The 26,033-nt window shown below is 48.0% G+C and overlaps 1 protein-coding gene across 2 annotated transcripts in view; it reads left to right on the top strand.

Annotated features, from left to right (window-relative positions):
• Nucleotides 1–26,033, top strand: part of DDX4 (DEAD-box helicase 4) — a 127,292-nt gene that overhangs the window by 65,653 nt on the left and 35,606 nt on the right. For both annotated transcript variants that reach the window (XM_073655109.1, XM_073655108.1), the window contains 7 exons: nt 4,898–4,969; nt 5,919–5,960; nt 10,025–10,063; nt 21,231–21,257; nt 21,403–21,447; nt 23,982–24,008; nt 24,152–24,196. In XM_073655109.1, coding sequence (XP_073511210.1) covers nt 4,898–4,969; nt 5,919–5,960; nt 10,025–10,063; nt 21,231–21,257; nt 21,403–21,447; nt 23,982–24,008; nt 24,152–24,196 — 297 coding nt within the window. The remainder of the gene's footprint in view (nt 1–4,897; nt 4,970–5,918; nt 5,961–10,024; nt 10,064–21,230; nt 21,258–21,402; nt 21,448–23,981; nt 24,009–24,151; nt 24,197–26,033) is intronic.

The following is a 26,033-nucleotide window of genomic DNA, read 5'->3' as shown; positions in this document are numbered from 1 at the left end:
GCTGTTCAGGGTTAATGGGTAACACTGCGTCCCCTGTTATCCCCATTCTCAAGCGACCGAGAGAGCAGTGTGGCATTTCCCACATCGCCCACTCTCGGACCCGCTGGGCAGGACCTATCCCCTGTCACCTCAGGGTGATTCCTGGTGGCCAGTCCTTGCCTATTCCCCACCCCAGCCCCCTCATCACATCAGACGTTCCTTTGCTTTTACTTCCAGAACGCACATTACAAGTTCACTTCCCTCCCCTTCGGCCTCGCCTCCGCCCCGAGGGTTTTCACAAAGGTAATTGCCATTCTACGAGCCAGGGGGATTGTAATTACCCCCTACCTCGACGACCTGTTAATCAAAGGCCCCACGTTCAGGAACTGTCTCCACAGCCTCCAGATCACCTTGGACACACTCTCGGTTAGGCTGGCTGATCAATACAGACAAATCCTCCGTGGTCCCATCTCAACGTGTAACTTTTCTAGTGATGCAGTTCGACACGACCCGTGCCCGGGTCCTCCTTCAGAGGGAAAAGATAAACTCTCTCCAGGGGATCCACCTTCTCTCCGACCCAAGTCCACACTCCCTTCGCCTATGCATGAGTGTCCTGGGAAAAATGGTGGCAGCTATGGAAGCAGTGCCGTTTGCCCAGTTCCATACCCGGCCTCTTCAACTTGCCCTTTTGGCGGCTTGGGACAAGAACCCGTCATCACTAGATTGACGCATCAGGTTACCTCTTTAAGTGAAAAGGTCACTAACCTGGTGGACCCTCCCCTCTTCCTTCAGACCCGGGAGGTCATTGCTACCGCTTTGCTGGCAGGTGGTCACGACCGATGCCAGCCTCATCGGTTGGGGGGCAGTCTTCCTTCACCACACGGTGCAGGGCCGGTGGAGTCCCCACGAAGTCTCCCTACCGATCAGCATCTTGGAAATGAGGGCAATTTACCTGGCTTTGCGTCACTGGCAGGAGATTCTAGCAGGGTTCCCAGTCCGCGTACAATCGGACAATGCCACGGCGGTGGCATACATAAACCATCAGGGAGGAACGCGCAGCAAGCCCGTCTTGAAAGAGGTGTCAAGAGTGCTAGTTTTGGCCGAGAAGACAGTTCCGGCAATCTCAGCAGTCCACATTCCGGGGGTCGGCAATTGGGCGGCCGACTTCCTCAGTCGGCAGGGCCTTGCCTCAGGAGAATGGGCTCTCCATCCCGAGGTGTTTCATCAGATTTGCTTACGGTGGGGCACGCCGGACGTCGACCTCATGATGTCTCGGTTAAACCACAAGGTCCCATCCTTTGTAGCTCGGTCCTACGAGCTGCTAGCGATCGCTCAAGACGCTCTAGTCATATCATGGTCTCAGTTCCAGCTGCCCTTATATCTTTCCCCCTCTACCTTTGATCCCTCGAGTCGTCAAAAAGATCAAGACAGAAGGAGTACCGGGAATTCTAGTAGCCCCGGATTGGCCCAGACGCGTCTGGTAACGCAGATCTGGTAAATCTGCTTGTCGACTCCCCCTGGAGACTACCAGACAATCCGGATCTCCTCTCTCAAGGACCTATTCTTAATCAGAGTTCTCGTTCTCTGAATTTAATGGCATGGCCGTGGAGGCCGCAGTGTTGAGGAAGGCGAGTTTTGCTGACCACGTCATTCAGACCCTAATTAACGCCAGAAAACCCGCTACCTCGCGCATATACCACAGAACCTGGAGAGCCTTTTTTCGTCACTGCGAGCAAGATCAGCTAGCTCCCATGTCCTTTTCATTACTGGTCATTTTGGCCTTTCTTCAGTCTGGCCGGGAGGCGGGACTCTCTAAGCACTCCTAAGGCCAAGTTCGGCCTTGTCCATTCTATTCCAACTTAACTTGGCTGGCCGTCCTCAGGTTAAGACGTTTCTACAAGGGGTGGCTCACCTGGCGCCACCTTATCGCCCTCCAGTGGACCCATGGGACCTTAATATGGTCCTAAGCGTTCTCCAACAGCCCCTGTTTGAACCCATTCAGGACATCTCAGCCTCTCTTCTCTCCTGGAAGGTGGCTTTTTTGGTGGCTGTTACCTCAATTAGGAGGGTTGCAGAGCTCGCAGCCCATTCATGTCGGTCGCCTTTTCTGGTCTTCCATCAAGACAAGGTAGTGCTCAGGCCGGTGCCTTTCTTTATGCCCAAAGTAGTCTCCTCTTTCCACATCAATGAGGACATTGTTTTACCTTCTTTCTGCCTATCTCCAGTGCATCCACGGGAGAAATCCCTACATAAACAGGATTTGGTCAGAACTCTACGTGTGTACCTAGAATGGCTTCCCTTTGGCGTTCGGATGCCCTGTTTGTCATCCCTGAGGGGCGTCGCAAGGGTCTTCCTGCTTCCAAATCAGCAATCGCCCGTTGGATACGTTCAACCATTTTGGAGGCATATCGCGTCTCAGACAAACCTCCCCCTCCGGGAGTAAGGGCTCACTCCACCCGGGCGGTGGGGGCTTCTTGGGCGGTTCGCCACCAGGCTTCGGCTTCTCACATCTGTAAGGCCGTAACGTGGTCTTCACTCCATACCTTTTCAAGGTTTTACAAGGTCCACACTTATTCTTCGGCTGATGCCAGTCTTGGACGGAAGGTTGTGCAGGCGGCAGTTGCCGAAGTCTGACCTAGTCTGTTACTATCTTGTGTTCTCCCGCCCAAGGGACTGCTTTAGGATGTCCCATGGTCCTGTGTCCCCCAATGAAGCGATAAAGAAAGAGGGATTTTTGGTACTCAACGTAAAATCTTTCTTGGAGCTTTCATTGGGGGACACAGCACCCTCCCTGATTTTGGGCATATGTCCAGTTGGCCCTGTTGGGCATCTCATTTAGTTTTCACGGTTGTGCCCCGTTGGCCATTGCATAGTTGGTTATTTTATGTTCCTTCTACTGCTTTAGCCACTAACTGGTGAGCTTGGTGCCTGTAGGCGTGTGTATACTGCGGAGCAGGAGCTATTTTTGCCGAGTGTCGACCTCCTAGCGACAGCAGCATACACCCATGATCCTGTGTCCCCCAATGAAGGCTCCAAGAACGATTTTATGATGAGTACCAAAAATCCCTCTTTTTTTTCGGCCAATTGCTTATACTATATAATGCCTTAACACAGTGTTGCAGTGTAAAGTGTAAATTGTGGTCTCTTGTGAAGCTCAGCTTGAGAGTGACAGCAGCATCTAAAAGGTAACAGAACTGTCAAAGACTGGTGGAAAAAAAGTTGCAAAAATTTTGGTACATTTACATACAACCTTTGTAAAATTATTAGCACATTTGTGTGCCACAATTCTGGTGAATTAAGGCCTGACTATGGATGGGACAGGTTGTAGATGGTGTAAATCAGGGGACTTCAAACTATGGCCCGCGGAGGATTTTTATCCAGCCTGCCGGGCTGTGGGCGGAGGAGAGCGGTGTCAGCACCCGCTCCCTCCCGCTTGCTCAGGGCCCCGGCAGCCCGATACTTACCTCTCCCCGTGCCTCCGCAGATTCGCTGTCTTCCTGGTCTGCGCTCCCTGTGACGTCTCAGGTCAGAGGGTGCGGTGACGTCTTTCCACCGCGCCCTCCCCTGAGCCGTCACAGGCAGCGCAGAGCGGGAAAACGCCGGTGACGCTGGAGTCCGGACCCGAGCAGCGGCAGCAGGCGAGAAGTGAGGTAAGTATTTTTTTTTTTTTTATGTATGGAGGCATGGGGCATAATATGCGTGGGTGACATCCTGCATGGGGCATTATATGGGAGAGTGACATGCATGGGGCATTATAAAGAGAGGGGGGTGATCTCTTGCATGGTGCATTATAACGACAGGGGAGTGATATCCTGCATAGGGCATTATATGGGGGGCACAGCCTGCATGGGGCATTATAAGGACAGCCTGCATAGGGCATTATAAGGGGGAAACAGCCTGCCTATTGGGGACCTATGCTGCCTATTGGGGACCTATGCTGCCTATTGGGGACCTATGCTGCCTATTGGGGACCTATGCTGCCTATTGGGGACCTATGCTGCCTATTGGGGACCTATGCTGCCTATTGGGGACCTATGCTGCCTATTGGGGACCTATGCTGCCTATTGGGGACCTATGCTGCCTATTGGGGACCTATGCTGCCTATTGGGGACCTATGCTGCCTATTGGGGACCTATGCTGCCTATTGGGGACCTATGCTGCCTATTGGGGACCTATGCTGCCTATTGGGGACCTATGCTGCCTATTGGGGACCTATGCTGCCTATTGGGGACCTATGCTGCCTATTGGGGACCTATGCTGCCTATTGGGGACCTATGCTGCCTATTGGGGACCTATGCTGCCTATTGGGGACCTATGCTGCCTATTGGGGACCTATGCTGCCTATTGGGGACCTATGCTGCCTATTGGGGACCTATGCTGCCTATTGGGGACCTATGCCTGCCTATTGGGGACCTATGCCTGCCTATTGGGGACCTATGCCTGCCTATTGGGGACCTATGCCTGCCTATTGGGGACCTATGCCTGCCTATTGGGGACCTATGCCTGCCTATTGGGGACCTATGCCTGCCTATTGGGGACCTTTACCTGCCTATTGGGGACCTTTACCTGCCTATTGAAATACCGGTTGATTTAACTTTACTTGTTCTTCATTTTAAATATTGTATTTGTTCCTGTATTGTTTTTTTTACTTCAATATAAGATATGTGCAGTGTGCATAGGAATTTGTTCATAGTTTTTTCTTAAAAATTATATTCCGGCCCTCCAATGGTCTGAGGGACCGTGAACTGGCCCCCTGTTTAAAAAGTTTGAGGACCCCTGGTGTAAATAGTTGGAAAGTCTGAACCAAAGCAGACTTGTGCGAACTAGCTGGAAATATGAAGTAAAAAGGCTCAGTAATGCCAGTAGTTCTGTTCCCTAGAAATGAAAAATTTTAATATATTTATTTTTTTGTCTGCAGGGTTTAATAATGACAATTTTAGATCAAGAGGAAGAAGAGGCGGCAGAGGAGGAGGAGGGTCTTTCCATTCAGGTAGGTTTATAGGCTCATTATACAGTCATAGATGCTACAGTCAGCTCTCAGACTTTGCAGTAGGAGTGTTAAAAAACCCCAAAGAACTACAGCTTATAACTAAAACTTGTGATCCAGACATGTCATCCCTCTCTCCTGTCTGCAGCAGCTGCTTTCTGCAGACAGGAGAGAGGGATGAGTGTGCGACAGTGTACGCTCGGTCGCAGGTAGAGAGGGATGAGAGTGCGACAGTGTACGCTCAGTCGCAAGGAAGAGAGGGATGAGAGTGCGACAGTGTACGCTCAGTCGCAGGAAGAGAGGGATGAGAGTGCGACAGTGTACGCTCAGTCGCAGGCAGAGAGGGATGAGAGTGCGACAGTGTACGCTCAGTCGCAGGCAGAGAGGGATGAGAGTGCGACAGTGTACTCTTCAGTCGCAGGCAGAGAGGGATGAGAGTGCGACAGTGTACGCTCAGTCGCAGGCAGAGAGGGATGAGAGTGCGACAGTGTACGCTCAGTCGCAGGCAGAGAGGGATGAGAGTGCGACAGTGTACGCTCAGTCGCAGGCAGAGAGGGATGAGAGTGCGACAGTGTACGCTCAGTCGCAGGCAGAGAGGGATGAGAGTGCGACTGTGTACACTCAGTCGCACTAACAGACAGGAGAGGGGATGAGCGTGCGGCAGTGTACACTCGGTTGCAGGATGAGAGTGTGGCAGTGTACACTCAGTCACAGGAACAGACAAGAGAGTGATGAGAGCGCGGCAGTGTACGCTCAGGAACAGACAGGAGAGAGGGATGAGAGTGTGAGTGTACGCTCAGTCTCATTACCAGGAATTAAGATCAGGCCGTGTAAGCTCTGGGAAATGCACATGTCATAAAATCCTTATGTAAGATGTAACTGAGTCTATAAAATGTAACTTTATCTGTTGAATGTTTGCATTAAGTCTTTTAATGGTCTTAATAAACTTTAGGGGACACAAACGACAACAACCAGAGAAATTTTGGAAGAACAGGTAATTGTTATGATTAAAAACTTGACTAGTTGATTCCTTCTAAGCTCTATGTAGAAACAGGAGGTCAAGTTTCCCTGTATGAGTCATCAGTCACTGCAAAAGTCCCTGGGGGAGAAAAAGGGAGCAACTGGGTCAGAAGTTGAACAGAAGTTGAAGGGAATGATAAATGCAGACACAAGAGACGTCCTGTTTCTACATGGAGCAGAGAAAAGAGGAAAATGATCTGGGTAGAAAAGCACAATGAGCAATTGTAAGTACACAGTGCTGTATAATATAATTGCAATATATTAACCCCTTTACAGCCCAAGACGTACTAATACGTACCTGCGGCTTGGGCTTTAAGAGCCAGGGACGTATTAGTACGCCTTGTTGATTTCGCCCGCACACAGGCTGTGCGGGCAAGATCGCCTCCGGGTGTCAGTTGACACCCGGTGCTGGGAGTGGCCCTGCACTGCTCCCGGCACATTAACCCCCGCAATGCTGCTATCAAAGTCAATTGCGGGAGCAAGGGGAGGTGATAACCATACTCTCCTCCTCTCCCGGCCTACAGCGCTGTCTGCCCCGGCTTCCCGGATGTTGCCATGACGACCCGATATAGTCATGACAAAATTCGGGTCACCAGACTGCAGGAAGATACTTTGGCCATGCACTGCGCATGGCCAAAGTATCTTCTGCATCTGCAGCTGTGACAGTCTGTATAGCACAGGTATGGTGCTCCATTCCTGTGCTATACAGGCGATCAGAGTAAAAAAAAGTGAAAGTCCCATAGTGGGACAAAGTATAAGGCTATGTGCCCACGCTGCGGAAATGAAGCAGAAAGCTTCATTTCTGCATGTCCTCTCCCGGATAAACGCATGCGGAATTCCGCACGCGTTTATCGCGTTTTTTATTGCATTGCAAAGGCAATTCCGCTTGCGGAAACGCAAAATTAATTGACATGCTGCGGATTTTTCCACGCAACATAAACGTTGCGGAAAAATCTGCAGAATGGGCATTGAGCTTGCGGAATCCCCTTGGGGACCATGGGGGGCGGATTACCTAGCGTTTCACAAGTGTTTACGCTGCGGAAATTCCGCAGCATATACGCTTGAAAAACGCTACGTGGGCACATACCCTTAAAGTCCAAAAAGTGTTAAAAAAAAAAAAAAAAAAATTGTAAAAAAAATAATCCACCAAAAATAAGAATATAATGTACCCATCAATAAATATTATGAAATAAACCAATAAAAGTACACATATTTGGTATCGCCGCGTCCGGAACGACCTGACCTATTAAACTGTCCCACTAGTTAACCCCTTTAGTGAACACTGTAAAATAATAAATAAAAAACGAAGCAAAAATCGATGCTTTATCACCATACCGCCAAACAAAAAATGGATTAACACGCGATCAAAAAGACCAATATAAATAAAAATGGTACCGCTGAAAACGTCATGTTGTCCCGCAAAATACAAGCCGCCATACAGCTCCATCAGCCGAAAAATAAAAAAGTTATAGCTTTCAGAATAAAGCGATGCTAAAAAAATATTTTTTTCTATAAAATGGCTTTTATTGTGTAAAAACGCCAAAACATAGAAAAATGATATAAATGTGGTACCGCTGTAAACGTACTGACCCGAAGAATAACGCTGCCTTATCAATTTTACCACACGCGGAACAGCATGAAAAAAAAAACATAAAAACAGTTCTGGAATTGTTGGTTTTTGTTTATTCTGCCTCCCAAAAATCAGAAAGCGATCAAAAAATGTCACATGCCTGAAAATGGCACCAATAAAAACGTCAACTCATCCCTTAAAAAACAATCAGTCACATGACTGTCGGCAAAAATATGTAAAAATTATACCTCTCAATAGATTTTCCTAACAAAATGCTTCTTAGTGTGTGACAGCTGTCAATCATAAAAACCCCATATGATTCTGGTATCGCTGTAATCGCACCGACCCGAAGAATAAAGTCGTCTAATCACTTATACCGCACAAGGAACGGCGTAAAAAATAAACTCTAGGGTTGGGGGTAGGGTTGTGGTTGGGGGTAGGGTTGTGGTTGGGGGTAGGGCAGTGGTTGGGGGTAGGGCTGTGCTTGGGGGTAGGGCTGTGCTTGGGGGTAGGGCTGTGCTTGGGGGTAGGGTTGTGGTTGGGGGTAGGGTTGTGGTTGGGGGTAGGGTTGTGGTTGGGGGTAGGGTTGGGGTTGGGGTAGGGTTGGGATAGGAGTAGGGTTAGATTTGTTTGTTATTTTCAAAAGTAGTAAAAAAAAAAAAAAAAAAATGATATGGCGACCAGTGTTGAGCGCAAGTGCTCGCTAATTGAGTTTGCATCGGGTGCTTGGGTATGCATTGAGTATCGCGGGTGCTCGAGTGACATTTTTGAGTCTCTGCCACATATGCTTTACGGCCCAAAAACACTTGCGGGGATTGCCTGGCATGCACGAGCGATCCCCGCATGTTTTTTATGGGGTGTATAATAATCGTGAAACACGCGGGCGAGGACTCGAGCATGTCACTCGAGCACCCGCGATACTTGGTGCATACCCGAGTACCCGATGCAAACTCAAGTAGCGAGCACTTGCACTCAAGACTAATGACAACTTATTCAATATGATGACCTAATGTTATCAAATTCTGTGTCGTACGTCTGGGTTCAAAATGTTCACTATGCCCCTTTATAAAATCCTTGAGGGGTGCAGTTTCCAAAATGGGGTCACTTGTGGGGGGTTTCCACTATTTAGGCACATCAGGGGCTCTCCAAACACGATATGGCGCCCGCTCTCAATTCCAGCCAATTTTGCGTTCAAAAAGTCACACAGTGCTCCTTCTCTTCTGAACTCTGCCGTGCGCCCAAACACTGTATTTTCCCCACATATGGGGTATTGGCGTACTCAGGAGAAATTGCACAACAGTTTTTGGGGTCCATTTTCTCCTCTTACTATTGTGAAAATAAAAAAATTGGGGCTAAAACATCATTTTTGTGGAAAAAGTTCGATTTTTTTATTTTCACGGCTCCATGTTATAAACTTCTGTAAAGCACTTGGGGGTTCAGGGTGCTCACCACACATCTAGATAAGTTCCCTGAGGGGTCTAGTTTCCAAAATAGTGTCACTTGTGGGGGATTTCCACTGTTTAGGCACATCAGGGGCTCTCCAACGCAACATGGTGTCCGCTAATTATTCAAGCAAATTTTACAATCAAAAAGTCAAATGGCGCTCCTTCCCTTCCGAACCCTGCCGTGCGCCCAAACAGTGGTTTTTCCCCATGTATGGGGTATCTGCGTGCTCAGGGGAAATTGCACAATATTTTGGGCTCCATTTTTTCCTCTTACCCCTGCGAAAATAAAATTGGGTCTAAAGTAACATTTTTGCGAAAAAAGTTAAATGTTAATTTTTTTCTTCCACATTCCAAAAATTTCTGTGAAGCACCTGAAGGGTTAATAAAGTTCTTGAATGTGGTTTTGAGCACTTTGAGGGGTGCAGTTTTTAGAATAGTGTCACTTTTGGGTATTTTCTGTCATATAGACACCTCAAAGTGACTTCAAATGTGATGTGGTCCCTAAAAAAAAAAATGGTTTTGTAAATTTTGTTGGAAAAATGAGAAATCGCTGTTCAACTTTTAACCCTTTATAGCTCCCTAATAAAAGCAAAATTTTGGGTTCCAAAATTGTGCTGATGTAAAGTAGACATGTGGGAAATGTTATTTATTAACTCTTTTGTGTGACACATCTCTCTGATTTAAGGGCATAAAAATTCAAATTTTGAAAATTGCTAAATTTTCTACATTTTCGCCAAATTTCTGTTTTTTTCACAAATAAACGCAAGTGATATCGAAGAATTTTTACCACAATCATGAAGTACAATATGTCACGAAAAAACATTCTCAGAATCAGTGGGATCCGTTGAAGCGTTCCAGAGTAATTACCTCATAAAGTGACAGTGGTCAGAATTGTAAAAATTGGCCCGGTCATTAACATGCAAACCACCTTGGGTGGTAAGGGGTTAAGAGGATAAAAAGTTTGGGTATAATGACTTGTAGTTAATATGTGCTGTAATATTTTTGTATGATTCTTGATTTTAGAAGACAATGATTCTGGCTGCAGAGTATTTGGTAGATCAGGTAATGTTAAGCCCGTTTCATATATATATATAATGTGTAAATATATTATTTTTTGCTCAACCAATCAGTGGTAGTTTAAGGAAGTGAGATTGTCACCTAGATCTGATTATGCTCGGTCTCTCTCCCAGTAGCAGACTGGATGTGAGCACTGTGTCTCTCCCAGTAATATAGGCTGGATGTGAGCTCTGTGTGTCTCTACCACTAATATAGGCTGGATGTGAGCTCTGTGTCTCTCTACCACTAATATAGGCTGGATGTGAGGTCTTTGTGTCTCTCCCAGTAATATAGGCTGGATGTGAGCACTGTCTCTACCACTAATATAGGCTGGATGTGAGCTCTGTGTGTCTCTACCACTAATATAGGCTGGATGTGAGGTCTGTGTGTCTCTACCACTAATATAGGCTGGATGTGAGGTCTGTGTGTCTCTCCCAGTAATATAGGCTGGATGTGAGGTCTGTGTGTCTCTCCCAGTAATATAGGCTAGATGTAAGGTATTTCTTTTTCTCCCTTCTCTCCTAGTATTATAGGCTGGATGTGAGGTCTGTGTGTCTCTCCCAGTATTATAGGCTGGATGTGAGGTCTGTGTGTCTCTCCCAGTAATATAGGCTGGATGTGAGCACTGTGTCTACCACTAATATAGGCTGGATGTGAGCTCTGTGTGTCTCTACCACTAATATAGGCTGGATGTGAGGTCTGTGTGTCACTCCCAGTAATATAGGCTGGATGTGAGGTCTGTGTGTCTCTCCCTGTAATATAGGCTAGATGTAAGGTCTGTGTGTCTCTACCACTAATATAGGCTAGATGTAAGGTCTTTCTTTTTCCCCTCCCCCATGACAGCACACCTTGAGAGAGAGGATCCGCCCCAACAAGGACAGGAAACCGTCTGAAATAAAAGGGCGGTACCTCTCCCTCGCTTCAGTTGGTTTCCTGTCCTTGATGGGGAACCTGTCTGGAAGAAAGAAGACTTACCTGGGGCTGTCCCGGTGTGGAAGAGCGGGCACTGGCCTGTGCACCGGGTTCAGTATCCCAGAAGCGCCGTCCGCAGCTTCCCCTGGGGTCTCTGCGCCGAGCGGGGCGCACGCGGGGAGGCAGGCTCTGTCCTCCCGGAGACCGCGGCGCCGTCCTCCCCCTGCAGTGTGGAACGCTTCCGGGTGTGACGCGCCTGACGTCACAGCGCAGGGCACGCTGGGAGCGGCGCGCTGGGTGACGTCAGGAGGCGGCACCGATCCAAGATGGCGGCGCCCATCGGAGCGTCCCAGGCCGGTTTTTTATTTTTTTTTTTTCAACGGAGCTCCGGCCTGAGGAAGGGGGAGGGCCCACAGACCGGAGGAGGCTGGATGGCCCTATATTTAAGGGGGGGGAGCTATCCTGGAAGCGTGGTGCGCTTCTGAGACATGGCTGATCCAGATAGCCAGGAGCAGCAGCAGCTTACCCCCCCACCTCAGCAACAGAAAAAGCAGAGGGATGCATCGTATACAGACAGCCGCTCGAGTAATCGTAGTGGCAGCCGCAGGAGTAAGGCTTCGAGTGCCTCGGGACCATCCAGAATGGAATCATCGGTTCCGCGACAGCCTCCGAATCCGGTACCCGTTTGTGACCTCCGAGGGTGAGTGAGCTTCGTGAATGTCACTGGTTAATAACGGGAAGTCTCTTATGTGCTTCCTTTTTTTAGGAGCCTAAGAAGAGTAGTGCCAAGCAAAAGCATAGAATGTGTGCCCTTTGCCAAGCTTCTCTCTCAGTAGAGTGGCAGAAACCACTTTGCCAGGGCTGTGTGACCAAAACCATAGCTGAGAATTCCTGGGATTTTGCTGCAGATTTAAAGTCCATAGTACATGCAGAAGTTCAGGGGTCCCTGAAAGGGTTCCTTAGAGGGAAGAAAAGGCCCCGTAGAGAAGTTTCCCCCGTCTCTGATTCCTCCCAGTCCGAGGAGCAGTGGGATTCATCGTCCTCTTCCTCATCGGGGGGCGGTAGACCCTGCTTCCCCATTGAGAATACAGACAGACTGGTTAGGGCAGTAAGATCAACCATGGGTCTGGAGGAAGAGAGAGCATCTAAATCCCGGGAGGACATCATGTTTGCGGGCTTGGGAGAGAAGAAGAGACGCTCATTTCCGGTTAACAGTAAGATTCAGGGACGGGACTGTGGCAAGGTCATCGAAAAGGTCTTCCCTGCCCTTGGAGGACTCTGGCGTCCTAAAAGATGCCCTGGATAAAAGAGCTGACTCCTTCCTGCGCCACACGTGGGAGGCGGCGGCAGGTGGCCTAAAACCAGCGGTGGCTAGCACCTGTGTGGCGAGGTCCTTGATGGTGTGGCTCCAACAGCTGGAAGACCAGCTTAAAGATAAAAAGGTCTCCAGACAGGCAATACTTGCAGAGCTACCTCTAATACAAACAGCATCGGCCTTCCTGGCCGACTCTTCAGCTGACTCGGTTAGACTGTCAGCTAGGGCAGCGGGACTATCCAACGCAGCCAGGCGGGCCTTGTGGCTCAAAGGTTGCCCAGGCGACCTACCTTCGAAACAGAAACTGTGCTCCCTCCCATGTGATGGTAGACTCCTGTTTGGCCAAAAGTTAGAAGACCTGTTGGAAAAAGCAGGCGATAAAACCAAAGGGTTCCCGGGATTTTCGGGGGAACCAAGAAGATTTAGTTTTCGGAGGAGAAAATTTAACCGGGGTCGTCCTCCGGGAGACAAAAAGAAATGGGAAGCCAAGTCCAAAAAAGAATCGGGCTACATGTTTGGAGGACCATCCTCGAGTTCGAAGAGATCCTCCCAATGACGCCAGGCTGGAAGTGGGTGGAAGGCTTTCCCACTTTCTTCCAGCTTGGGATGCGATAATTTTCAGAATCCAGGGGTTTGCTGTTATCAGTGGGGGCCTGAAGATCCGGTTCAGCCAGACCCCCTGGCGGACCTTTGTGGTTACCCCCCTACGAAAGGTCCAGGAAGAACAATTAGCCCTGGAAACAGAAGTGTTAGTTAGTAGGAAAGCAGGTCCTTCTCGAAGTACCAGCAACACAGAGAGGGAGGGGGTACTATTCCCCACTATTCATGATAAAAAAACCAAACGGGTCCTTAAGGACCATCATCAACCTCAGGAGTCTGAACCAAGTAGTAGAAAACCAGACTTTCAAGATGGAGTCAGTAAGCTCGGCAGTGAAGCTCTTACATCGCAACTGCTTTATGGCTGTAATAGACTTGAAGGACGCATATTATCACGTCCCAATCCATCCGGAGTATCAGAAGTATCTGAGAGTAGCCCTGTTTATTCAGGGGAAGCTGAGGCATTTTCAGTTTGCTGCCCTACCATTTGGCCTCTCCATTGCCCCAAGAATATTTACGAAACTAATAGCAGAAGTGACAGCCTTCCTACGGATCAAGAATGTAGTGATCGTGCCATATTTAGACGACTTCTTGATAATAGGGAAAACAGAAGCCCACTGCTCCAGTCAGCTCCTAGTGGTCACGGAAGTGTTGCATCAGCTGGGGTGGTTAGTAAATTTCCAAAAATCAAGACTAACCCCCTCCAGGACTCAGACCTTTCTGGGTCTAATCCTAGACTCTCGTCGCCAAACCTGCTTCCTCCCAGAGGACAAAATCTGCAGGTTGATTGCATTAGTCTCGAAGGCCATTCAAGCTCCAGAGATGTCTCTGAGAGAGGCAATGTCCCTCCTGGGTTCTATGACGGCCTGTCTCCCAGCAGTAATGTGGGCCCAGGGGCATATGAGGCGGCTTCAGTGGGAGGTCCTGTCAGCACAGAGGTCCTGCAACGGGCATTTAGAAGGCAGGCTCTCTCTCTCCCCACAAGTAGTAGATTCCCTTTCGTGGTGGACAGTCAGGGGAAATCTAACTGCAGGCGTTCAATGGTCCAGACCAGTAGATCTGGTAATTACGTCCGACGCAAGCAGTTCCGGATGGGGGGGGGTCATCTGGCAGATCTCGCAATTCAGGGTCACTGGGCTTACCACGAGGGGGGAGCATCCTCAAACTTAAAGGAGCTTTGGGCCATAGAAAGATCCATCAGGGCCTTCCTCCCTCACATCCAAAATCTCCATGTCCAGGTCAGGTCCGACAACCGGACAGCAGTAGCCTATGTGAATCACCAAGGAGGGACAAGGTCACGCCCTCTGATGGTGGTGGCAGACAGGATCCTTGGTCTAGCAGAGCGAAACCTCCTATCCCTCAGCGCCCTTCACATAAAGGGGATAGAAAACGTGAAAGCAGATTTTCTAAGCCGCCATACCCTAAGACAGGGGGAGTGGGGGTTGAACCCGGAGGTCTTCCATCAGATTGTCCAGTTATGGGGGCAGCCAGACATAGACCTGTTCGCCACAAGGGCAAACAGAAAGGTGCAGAGATTTTGCTCCCTAAATCTGGCAGAAAATCCCCATGCCTTAGATGCCCTCCAGATTCCTTGGGGGTTCAGGAAGGCCTATGCCTTTCCGCCATTAGTGATGATTCCAGTAGTGGTGAGGAAGATCCGGGAGGAAGGCGCCAGGGTGATTTTGATAGCCCCTTTTTGGCCCAAGAGGCCTTGGTTCTCTCTGCTTCGGCTAATGTCGGTGTCAGATCCCTGGATTCTACCAGAGAGGCCGGACCTTCTCATGCAGGGACCAGTATTCCATGCCCAGGCCAGGGGGTTCCATCTTTCGGCATGAAATTTGAGAGGTCGCTATTGAGTAGCAAGGGGTTTTCACCAGGCTTAGTTTCTACTTTATTGGGGAGCAGAAAACCAATTGCAACTAAGATTTATAGCAGGGTTTGGGGTAAATTCCTAGAGTTTATAGATATCCCGCTATCGAGCAAACCTCCGATCAGAGGGATCCTGGAATTTCTGCAAAAGGGGCGGGACCTGGGTCTAGCTACAGGGACCCTTAAGGTTCAAGTTTCAGCTTTGGGAGCACTTTACAATTGTAATCTGGCTGGGAATAGGTGGATCTCGAGGTTTATCAAGTCCTGTGCCAGAGCAGGACCGGTTAGATCCTTGGGTGTTCCTCCTTGGGACCTGAACTTAGTCTTGAACGCTCTTACTAGTGAACCATTTGAACCTCTACACAAGGTTTCTCCAAAAATTCTCACCCTTAAGACCATCCTCCTAGTGGCCTTAACGTCAGCCGTTAGGGTGGGTGATCTGCAGGCCCTTTCGGTTAATCCTCCTTACACACAAATCTTTGAGGATAGGGTCACCTTGCGGCCAGATCCAGCATACCTTCCCAAGGTGGTATCTAGATTTCACCGTAGTCAGGAGATTGTGCTACCCTCGTTCTGCAGCAATCCCAAGAACCCAGGGGAAGTCAGGTTCCATAGCCTAGATGTTAGGAGGTCCCTGCTACAGTACATTCACATGACTAGTCTGTGGAGGAAAGACGGTTCTCTGTTCCTGGCCTTTCAAGGGTGTAGGAAAGGTCACGGGGTGTCCAAGGGTACCATCTCTAGGTGGCTCAGGGAGGCCATTTGCTTAGCCTATACGTCCACAGGGGTTCCAGCCCCGGACAATGTGAGGGCTCATTCCACCAGAGCCGTTGCAACCTCCTGGGCAGAGAGAGCAGACGTCTCGATCGAGCAGATATGTAGGGCTGCTACCTGGTCTACACCATCCACCTTCTTTAAGCACTATCGGTTGGATCTATCCTCTTCTGATCTCACCTTTGGGAGAAGGGTACTTCAGGCGGTGGTCCCTCCCTAGGGTGCTCATAAATTCTCCAAAATTCTCTCAAGGTGTGCTGTCATGGGGGAGGGGAAAACACCAAGGTTACTTACCGGTAGCCGGTTTTTCCTGAGCCCATGACAGCACCCGTAGTTTCCCCCCCTTATTTTTTCTATGTTTCTCACACCCTGGTGTGCACTGTTTGGGGTGGTGTGTATATGTATGTTGTGGTGTTGGTTATGTGCCTAACCTGTTTAGGGAGGTCCTCTCAATGCTCTGTAAACAACTGAAGCGAGGGAGAGGTACCGCCCTTTTATTTCAGACGGTTTCCTGTCCTTGTTGGGGCGGATCCTCTCTCTCAAGGTGTGCTGTCATGGGCTCAGGAAAAAACGGCTACCGGTAAGTAACCTTGGTGTTTTCTCCCTTCTCTCCTAGTATTATAGGCTGGATGTGAGGTCTGTGTGTCTCTCCCAGTATTATAGGCTGGATGTGAGGTCTGTGTCTCTATTCCAGTAATATAGGCTGGATGTGAGCACGGTGTCTCTACCACTAATATAGGCTGGATGTGAGCTCTGTGTGTCTCTCCCAGTAATATAGGCTGGATGTGAGCACTGTGTCTCTACCACTAATATAGGCTGGATGTGAGCTCTGTGTGTCTCTACCACTAATATAGGCTGGATGTGAGGTCTGTGTGTCTCTCCCAGTAATATAGGCTGGATGTGAGCACTGTCTCTACCACTAATATAGGCTGGATGTGAGCTCTGTGTGTCTCTACCACTAATATAGGCTGGATGTGAGGTCTGTGTGTCACTCCCAGTAATATAGGCTGGATGTGAGGTCTGTGTGTCTCTCTCAGTAATATAGGCTAGATGTAAGGTCTTTCTTTTTCTCCCTTCTCTCCTAGTATTATAGGCTGGATGTGAGGTCTGTGTGTCTCTCCCAGTATTATAGGCTGGATGTGAGGTCTGTGTCTCTCTCCCAGTAATATAGGTTGGATGTGAGCACTGTGTCTCTACCACTAATATAGGCTGGATGTGCGCTCTGTGTGTCTCTACCACTAATATAGGCTGGATGTGAGGTCTGTGTCACTCCCAGTAATATAGGCTGGATGTGAGGTCTGTGTGTCTCTCCCAGTAATATAGGCTAGATGTAAGGTCTTTCTTTTTCTCCCTTCTCTCCTAGTATTATAGGCTGGATGTGAGGTCTGTGTGTCTCTCCCAGTATTATAGGCTGGATGTGAGGTCTGTGTGTCTCTCCCAGTAATATAGGCTGGATGTGAGCACTGTCTCTACCACTAATATAGGCTGGATGTGAGCTCTGTGTGTCTCTACCACTAATATAGGCTGGATGTGAGGTCTGTGTGTCACTCCCAGTAATATAGGCTGGATGTGAGGTCTGTGTGTCTCTCCCAGCAATATAGGCTAGATGTAAGGTCTTTCTTTTTCTCCCTTCTCTCCTAGTATTATAGGCTGGATGTGAGGTCTGTGTGTCTCTCCCAGTATTATAGGCTGGATGTGAGGTCTGTGTCTCTCTCCCAGTAATATAGGTTGGATGTGAGCACTGTGTCTCTACCACTAATATAGGCTGGATGTGAGCTCTGTGTGTCTCTACCACTAATATAGGCTGGATGTGAGGTCTGTGTGTCACTCCCAGTAATATAGGCTGGATGTGAGGTCTGTGTGTCTCTCCCAGTAATATAGGCTAGATGTAAGGTCTTTCTTTTTCTCCCTTCTCTCCTAGTATTATAGGCTGGATGTGAGGTCTGTGTGTCTCTCCCAGTATTATAGGCTGGATGTGAGGTCTGTGTGTCTCTCCCAGTAATATAGGCTGGATGTGAGCACTGTCTCTACCACTAATATAGGCTGGATGTGAGCTCTGTGTGTCTCTACCACTAATATAGGCTGGATGTGAGGTCTGTGTGTCACTCCCAGTAATATAGGCTGGATGTGAGGTCTGTGTGTCTCTCCCAGCAATATAGGCTAGATGTAAGGTCTTTCTTTTTCTCCCTTCTCTCCTAGTATTATAGGCTGGATGTGAGGTCTGTGTGTCTCTCCCAGTATTATAGGCTGGATGTGAGGTCTGTGTCTCTCTCCCAGTAATATAGGTTGGATGTGAGCACTGTGTCTCTACCACTAATATAGGCTGGCTGTGAGGTCTGTGTGTCTCTCCCAGTAATATAGGCTGGATGTGAGGTCTGTGTGTCTCTCCCAGTAATATAGGCTGGATGTGAGGTCTGTGTGTCTCTCCCAGTAATATGGGCTGGATGTGAGGTCTGTGTGTCTCTACCACTAATATAGGCTGGATGTGAGGTCTGTGTGTCTCTTTCTCAGTAATATAGGCTGGATGTGAGGTCTGTGTGTCTCCCAGTAATATAGACTGGATGTGAGGTCTGTCTCTCTCTCTCTCGGTAACATAGGCTGGATGTGAGGTCTGTGTGTCTCCCAGTAATATAGACTGGATGTGAGGTCTGTGTGTGTCTCTCTCTCTCGGTAACATAGGCTGGATGTGAGGTCTGTGTGTCTCTCCCAGTAATATAGGCTGGATGTGAGGTCTGTGTGTCTCCCAGTAATATAGACTGGATGTGAGGTCTGTGTGTCTCTCTCAGTAATATAGGCTGGATGTGAGGTCTATGTGTCTCCCAGTAATATAGGCTGGATGTGAGGTCTGTGTGTCTCTCTCTCGGTAACATAGGCTGGATGTGAGGTCTGTATGTCTCCCAGTAATATGGGCTGGATGTGAGGTCTGTGTGTCTCTACCACTAATATAGGCTGGATGTGAGTTCTGTGTGTCTCTCCCGGTAATATAGGCTGGATGTGAGGTCTGTGTGTCTCTCCCAGTAATATAGACTGGATGTGAGGTCTGTGTGTGTCTCTCTCGGTAATATAGGCTGGATGTGAGGTCTGTGTGTCTCTCTCGGTAATATAGGCTGGATGTGAGGTCTGTGTGTCTCCCAGTAATATAGGCTGGATGTGAGGTCTGTGTGTCTCCCAGTAATATAGACTGGATGTGAGGTCTGTGTGTCTCTCTCAGTAATATAGGCTAGATGTGAGGTCTGTGTGTCTCCCAGTAATATAGACTGGATGTGAGGTCTGTGTGTCTCTCTCAGTAATATAGGCTAGATGTGAGGTCTGTGTGTCTCCCAGTAATATAGACTGGATGTGAGGTCTGTGTGTCTCTCCCAGTAATATAGGCTAGATGTGAGGTCTGTGTGTCTCCCAGTAATATAGACTGGATGTGAGGTCTGTGTGTCTCTCTCAGTAATATAGGCTGGATGTGAGGTCTGTGTGTCTCCCAGTAATATAGGCTGGATGTGAGGTCTGTGTGTCTCTCCCAGTAATATAGACTGGATGTGAGGTCTGTGTGTGTGTCTCTCTCTCGGTAACAGGCTGGATCTGAGGTCTGTGTGTCTCCCAGTAATATAGGCTGGATGTGAGGTCTGTGTGTCTCTCTCTCGGTAATATAGGCTGGATGTGAGGTCTGTGTGTCTCTCTCTCGGTAATATAGGCTGGATGTGAGGTCTGTGTGTCTCTCTCAGTAATATAGGCTGGATGTGAGGTCTGTGTGTCTCTCCTAGTAATATAGGCTGGATGTGAGGTCTGTTGTCATCCAGGGTGCCATTATTGTCACTAGCTCTTGTGCATCAGCACAGCTGGATATATTTCCTTTTCCTGTACTTCCATCATGTATCGCCCATCATGTGGGCCTCTTAACCCCTTTCCGACTTGGTCAGTAATAGTACGCACCAGGTCGGAAAGGCCGATTCAGTGAGGGCTCCGGTGGTGACTCCGCACTGAACCGGGCACATGTCATCTGATTCTTACAGCTGACATGTGCCCGCAACAACCGCCGGTGGAATTGCTATTAACCAGTTAAATGCCGCTGTCAGTCATTTAACATCGCCGCGGCATTAGCCCTGCCCATCAGTGACCCTGTCACATGATCGCGGGTCACCGATGGGTGGGCATGACAACCCAGGGTCTGCAGCAGACCTCTGGTTATGTCCTGATTGCTATGAGCGCCACCCAGTGGTTGGTGCTCATAGCAAGTGAGCATTTCTGCTGCATACAAGCAATCTGCTCACTGCCTGTGTGCAGTAGAAGCAATCTGACAAATGCTGCTTCTAGTTTCCTATGGAGAATATTGAAGCAAGCAGGAAGTGTAAAAAAAAGTTTAAATCACCCCCCTTTCGCCCCATTCAAAATAAAATAATTAAAAAAAAAAAACCACACACATTTGGTATTGCCGCTTTCAGAATCGCCCGATCTATCAATATTAAAAAAGAATTAATCGATTGGTAAACGGCGTAATGAGAAAAAAAACACCAGAACTACTTTTTTCGGTCTTTGCAACATTGCAATAACGGGCGATTGAAACATCGGATCTACCCCAAAATGGAATCCATAAAAATGTCAGCTCGGCGCGCAAAAAAATAAGCCCTCACCCGGCCCCAGATCGTGAAAAATGGAGACGCTACGAATGGCGCCTTTTTTTTTTTTTTTTTTTTTTTACGCAGACTTTGGATTTTTTTCACCACTTAAATAAAAAAGAACCTACACATGTTTGGTGTCTATGAACTCTTAATGACCTGGAGAATAATAATGGCAGGTCAGTTATAGCATTCAGTGAACGTGGTAAAAAAAAACCTGTGGAATTGCATTTTTTTTTTTTGCAATTTCACCGCACTTGGAGTTTTTTTCCCGTTTTCCAGTACACGATATGGTAAAACCAGTGATGGAGTTTAAAAGTACAACTCGTCCCGCAAAAAAAATAAGCCCTCACATTGCCATATTGAAAGAAAAATAAAAAGGCTATGGCTCTGGGAAGAAAGGGAGCAAAAAACGGAAAATCCCAAGGTGGTTAAAGGGATTCTGTCAGGATCAACCCTCCTAAGCCGTCTATGGGCTCACAGGTCATAGAAAGTTGAATAAAATGACACCTTGATATCAGCAACCCGAAATCTTGTTCCAGAAAATGCCACTTTTTTCCTCGTATATAAACAAGCTGTTAGGATCTATCAGTGGGACAGAGATCCCCCTGAGACTCCGCCTCCAGAGATTATTTTAAATGAAAGGGGACGTTACCAGTGTGAGACATGTAATGACTGACAGTCTGATCTCACTGCCGATCTGTGTGTGATCACAACTAACACAGTACTGTATTACAAACACCTTTGCAGCTGCAGATTCTTGGTGAGATCTATGTCCGGCCCATAGATCTTAACAGCTCATTTACCTATTAAGAAAAAAACATGGATTTCTCTAAAATAAGACATCAGATCGCATATATCAAGGTGCCATTGTATTCATCTTCCTATGACCGACATGCCCATATAGACTGGTTAGGAAGGTTAATCCTACTGACCGATATGGAGTGAATGTCCTGACTTGTATGTAGACTCCTATAGTTTCTCAGAACTGCAGATACCAAGATCAGCGAGGGCAGATGCTGTTACCACCGCTCATCACTCGCTGATATTTCCAGCTTGCCTCCTGTGGTACTTAAACATTTATTTCTGACTATTATAGGTGGCGGAGGTGGTTTTGGAAATAGAGGTAAGGAGCCCCCTTTATTTTTATGTAGCAGGACCCTTTGTGTCACATGCCAGTTACATTACCTGCTATTACCCATTTCCTTCAGATGGATCAGCACTTGGTAAGTTCTTATATAAAGCAGATTTCCATTTTATCCCACCTGCAGGCGACAGGGACGATTCAGATGACAAGAGAGAGTTTGGGAGGACAGGTAAGTTGGTGCAAGCGACGTATGCCTATATCAAAGGAAAGACCTCGCACCCATCGCCTTAAGTTTTAAAGCAAAATATATATCTAAGCAATAATAGTGCCCATCTGATTTAAGCTGCTTAAATCAGCTGCAGTGCGGTCGGGCTGCATGACACATCTGACAAGTTCACTTCACCCAACATTGTATGTTAGTACACTCCCTCAGGATAAGTCATAACATGGCTGGATGTGTGAGCTCTGTGGGTCTCTGCCAGTAATATAGGTGGGATGTGTGAGGTCTGTGTGTCTCTCCCAGTAATAGGATGTGAGCTCTGTGACTCCTGGTAATATAGGCTAGATGTGAGGTCTGTCTGTTTCTCCTGGTAATATAGGCTGGATGTGAGGTCTGTCTCTCCTGGTAATATAGGCTGGATGTGAGGTCTGTGTGTCTCTCCCAGTAATATAGGCTGGATGTGAGGTCCGTGTGTCTCAGTAATATAGGCTGGATGTGAGGTCTGTGGGCACTGTCACTAGCTCGCACAGCTGTAATGCTGGATAGATTTCCTTTTCCTGTACTTCCATCATGTATTGCCTGTTATTTCTTCCCTGTCTTGGACTGTATCTGCTTTCCCCTCTCAATACTGTGGACACCCACAAAACTTGGAATCGTAGAACGTTAGAGTTGAAGGGCACCTCCAGGGTCCTTGTGTCCAACCCACCCCTGCTAAATGCAGGATTCACTAAACCATCTCAGACAGATGTCTGTCCAGCCTCTGGAGACTTTCATTGAAGAACTCACCACCTCTCGTGACCGCCTGTTCCACTCATTGATGACCCTCACTGTCGAAAAGTTTTTTTTCCCCAATATCTAATCTGTATCTTCTCCCATTCAGTTTTATCCCATTACTTTTGCTTCGAAGTCTTTCTTTGTGTAAATGAGAATACAGCTGCTTCCTCTACAGTGTGACAGCCCTTCAGATATTTGTAGACAGCTATTAAAGGGGTATTCCCATTTCCAAGATCCTATCCCAATATATAGTAGGTGTAGTAGTAATAATAATAATAGAAAGTACCTACAATTAGAAATGTAGTATAGTATTTTTGATATGCTATGTCTTTCCTCATGTACAGGCATTGCAGAACCTTTGGTATCCATGGTTACGTCCACTGATAAAGTGACAGCTAGCTGCTAGTGGTCATAACCGTGGATACATAAGGTCCTGCAATGCCTGCACATGAGGAAAGACATAGCGAATCAAAAAACTACATTTCTAATTGGAGGTATTTGCTAATATTATTATTACATCTATTATTATTATTAATAATTTATATAGCGCCATTGATTCCATGGCGCTGTACATAAGGGGTTACATACCAAATACAGATATCACTTCCAGTAAACAAACTAACATTGATGGAACGGTACGGAGGGAAGAGGACCCTGCCCTTGCGGACTTACATTCTACATCTACTACATATTGGGATAGGATCTTGGAGATGGGAATACCCCTTTAAGTCTCCTCTCAGTCTTCTCTCTTGCAAGCTAAACATTCCCAAATCCTTTAACCGTTCCCCGTAGGACATTGTTTGCAGTCCGGTCATCATTCTGGTTGCTCTTCTCTGAACTTGCTCCACTTTCTTAATGTGTTTTTTTAAATTGTGGTGCCCAGAACTGGACACCGTATTCTAGATGAGGTCGGACCAAGAAGGAGTAGAGGGAGATAATTACTTCATGTGATCTAGACTGTGTGTTTCTGTTAATGCAGCCCAGAATTGTATTTGCCTTTTTTCCTGCTGCATCACAATGTTGACTCGTGTAGTCTGTGATCTATTAGTATACCTAAGTCTTTTTCACATGTACTGTTGCTTAGCTCTATTCCTCCCATTTTGTATATGCTTTTTTCATTTTTCTTGCCCAGATGTAGGACTTTACATTTCTCCCTGTTAAAAACCATTCTGTTAGTTGCTGCCCACGGTTCTAGTTTGTTTAGATCTCTTTGAATCCTCTTTAGTATTAGCTATCCCTCCTAGCTTTGTGTCATCAGCAAATTTAATCAGTTCACCCTCAATTCCTTCATCTAAATCATTGATAAAGATGTTGAACAGCACAGGGCAGGACAGAGCCTTGTGGTACCCCACTTAAGATATTCTTCCAACTGGATGTGGAACCATTTATGACCACTCTCTGGGTCCGATTACTAAGCCAGTTATGAGGATTCTTTGTGAGATCTATGTCCGGCCCATAGATCTTAACAGATCATTTACATATTAAGATAAACATGGATATCTCTGGACTAAAACATCAGATTGAAGATATCAAGGTGCCATTGTGTTCATCTTCCTATGACCGACATGCCCATATAGACTCCTTAGGAAGGTTAATTCTACTGACCGATAAGGAGTGAATGTCCTGACTTGTATGTAGACTCCTACAGTTTCTCAGAACTGCAGATACCAAGATCAGCGAGGGCAGATGCTGTTACCACCGCTCATCACTCGCTGATATTTCCAGCTTGCCTCCTGTGATACTTAAACATTTATTTCTGACTATTATAGGTGGCGGAGGTGGTTTTGGAAATAGAGGTAAGGAGCCCCCTTTATTTTTATGTAGCAGGACCCTTTGTGTCACATGCCAGTTACATTACCTGGTATTGCCCATTTCCTTCAGATGGATCAGCACTTTAAGTTCTTGTATAAAGCAGATTTCTATTTTATCCCACCTGCAGGCGACAGGGACGATTCAGATGACAAGAGAGAGTTTGGGAGAACAGGTAAGTTGGTACGAGCGACGTATGCCTATCTCAAAGGAAAGACCTGTCAATCATGCAGGATGGGACAGGCATCGTGCCCATCGCCCCATGTTTTAAGGCGAAATATATATTTCAGCAGCAGATGGAAGGAAGGGAGACAGTCATTACTAGTGGGTAGGCGGAGCCCACATAGGATAGAACACCTCAGAATAAAAAAGTGTTGTCCGGCCCCTCCAGCTTGGGCTCCTCCTACTCCAGCTCTCCAGTCTAAAATTTGAGGTCACAGAGGATGGTCGCTGCTGGAAGCAGCTCCTCAGAAAATTTTTTATTTTTTATCGGACAGAGACTTGGACCCCCGTGGTCTTGAGGTCTCAGGGGTCTCAGCGCTGCTGGACCCCCACCCCTCCCTTGGCGGATCTGCATTACCCTTTGAGAGAAGTCCCTGCAGAACCCTGCCGGCCCCGGGGGATGAGGGATGCTTCCCTGGCGGGGACGCAAACCGCGCATCTGGGGTCACTGCGTTCTCCGCCCTGGGGGGAAGCTTGGGCACAGCGCCACAAATCCCTGGGGGTCCCTGTGGCGCTCAGCTGGGTGAGTACTCAGCATGTTAATATGTTTTGAGTGCTTCAGCGGCTGCTGCGGCAGCCGCTGCTACATGTATTCTGGTGGTGACTTGTGTTTTTTTGTCCGCAGGTGGATGCCTGCAGGACATGGAAGCGGGGCAGGAGCGGAGAGCGGAGGAGTCGCGCGCGTTTTTTTTTAAGCCGGCGGGGGGCGTGGCTTCGCGCCTTCCCGGTCTTTCGCGGGCAGGAAGCGCTCGTTTTCTCCTGCCCCTCCTCTTCCGGCTTCTCTCTCCTCACAGCGCGGCGGCCATTACTGAACGGCTTCCATCGGGCTCCTCACTCTCCTCTCCTCCCGACAGACCGAAGGAACACTGCACCGCGGCCAGCTGGGTGAGTCGCTTCTGCCTGTCAGGGCAGAAGCTTAACCCCTCACCCCCTCAGCGCAGGGCACCTTTCTGAGGCACAATAAGGTGGCAGACTGTGCTGTCCTGCAGCTATTACCTCATATAGAGGTTCCTTTTTTGTCTGGGGCTCGCACATCCTTTTCTTTTCACAGAGGTTGTGGGGAGTCTGCGACATTAACCCCTTATTAGGCGGTTATCCCTTAATTGGGGGTCAGCTGGGGTAGCTCTCTTTAAGAGCTTTAACCCTTCAGCTTTCTTTTAAGAAACCACACTGTCCTACTTACTGACAGGTTTAACCTGCCATATACTGTGTGAGGGCATGTCAGATCAGGGTCCAGGAGGTGCGGACCGTCTCCCAGGTCCGCTACAGGATCAGTCACGCGTGTTTGACACGCAGGAGTCCTCGACGGCGTCAAGCATATTGATGGCCTGTCTGACCTTCTAGGTTATTGGGTGTCAGCTAGATCCTCTCATGGCAGGAAGCGACACAGGCCGGTACTGCCCTCCCCGCGCAGCGACTCGGAGATCTCTGTTATGGAGGGTTCCCCTTCAAGCTCAGATGGGGAGATGTCCGATTCGGATAAGGAGGAATCGGCAGGGGCACTCTGCCTCTTTTTTGGGCCGTGCAGAGGCTTTTATTGGAGCCATGAGGGAGGCGTTACAGTTTCCGGAGGAGGTAACTAGACGTCCTGGTAAGTCGGCCCGGATGTTTCAGGAGTCGCATAGGTCGCGCTTGGCATTACCATCTCTGGATGAGCTTAATGGGGCAGTGGAGAAGGAACGCCTGTGTCCAGATAAACGTTTTCAGGGAACACGGTTTTTTGAGGCACTGTATCCGTGTTCCACGGAGTTGATTGATAATTGGATTCCTTCTCCTGAAGTGGATGTCCC

Source organism: Phyllobates terribilis, unplaced genomic scaffold, assembly GCF_046119375.1.
Source record: "Phyllobates terribilis strain yellow unplaced genomic scaffold, ASM4611937v1 Scaffold_1__5_contigs__length_1240528914, whole genome shotgun sequence".
NCBI lineage: Eukaryota > Metazoa > Chordata > Amphibia > Anura > Dendrobatidae > Phyllobates > Phyllobates terribilis.
Note: the sequence above shows the minus strand (reverse complement) of the source record. Positions and strands in the feature narration are given on the sequence as shown.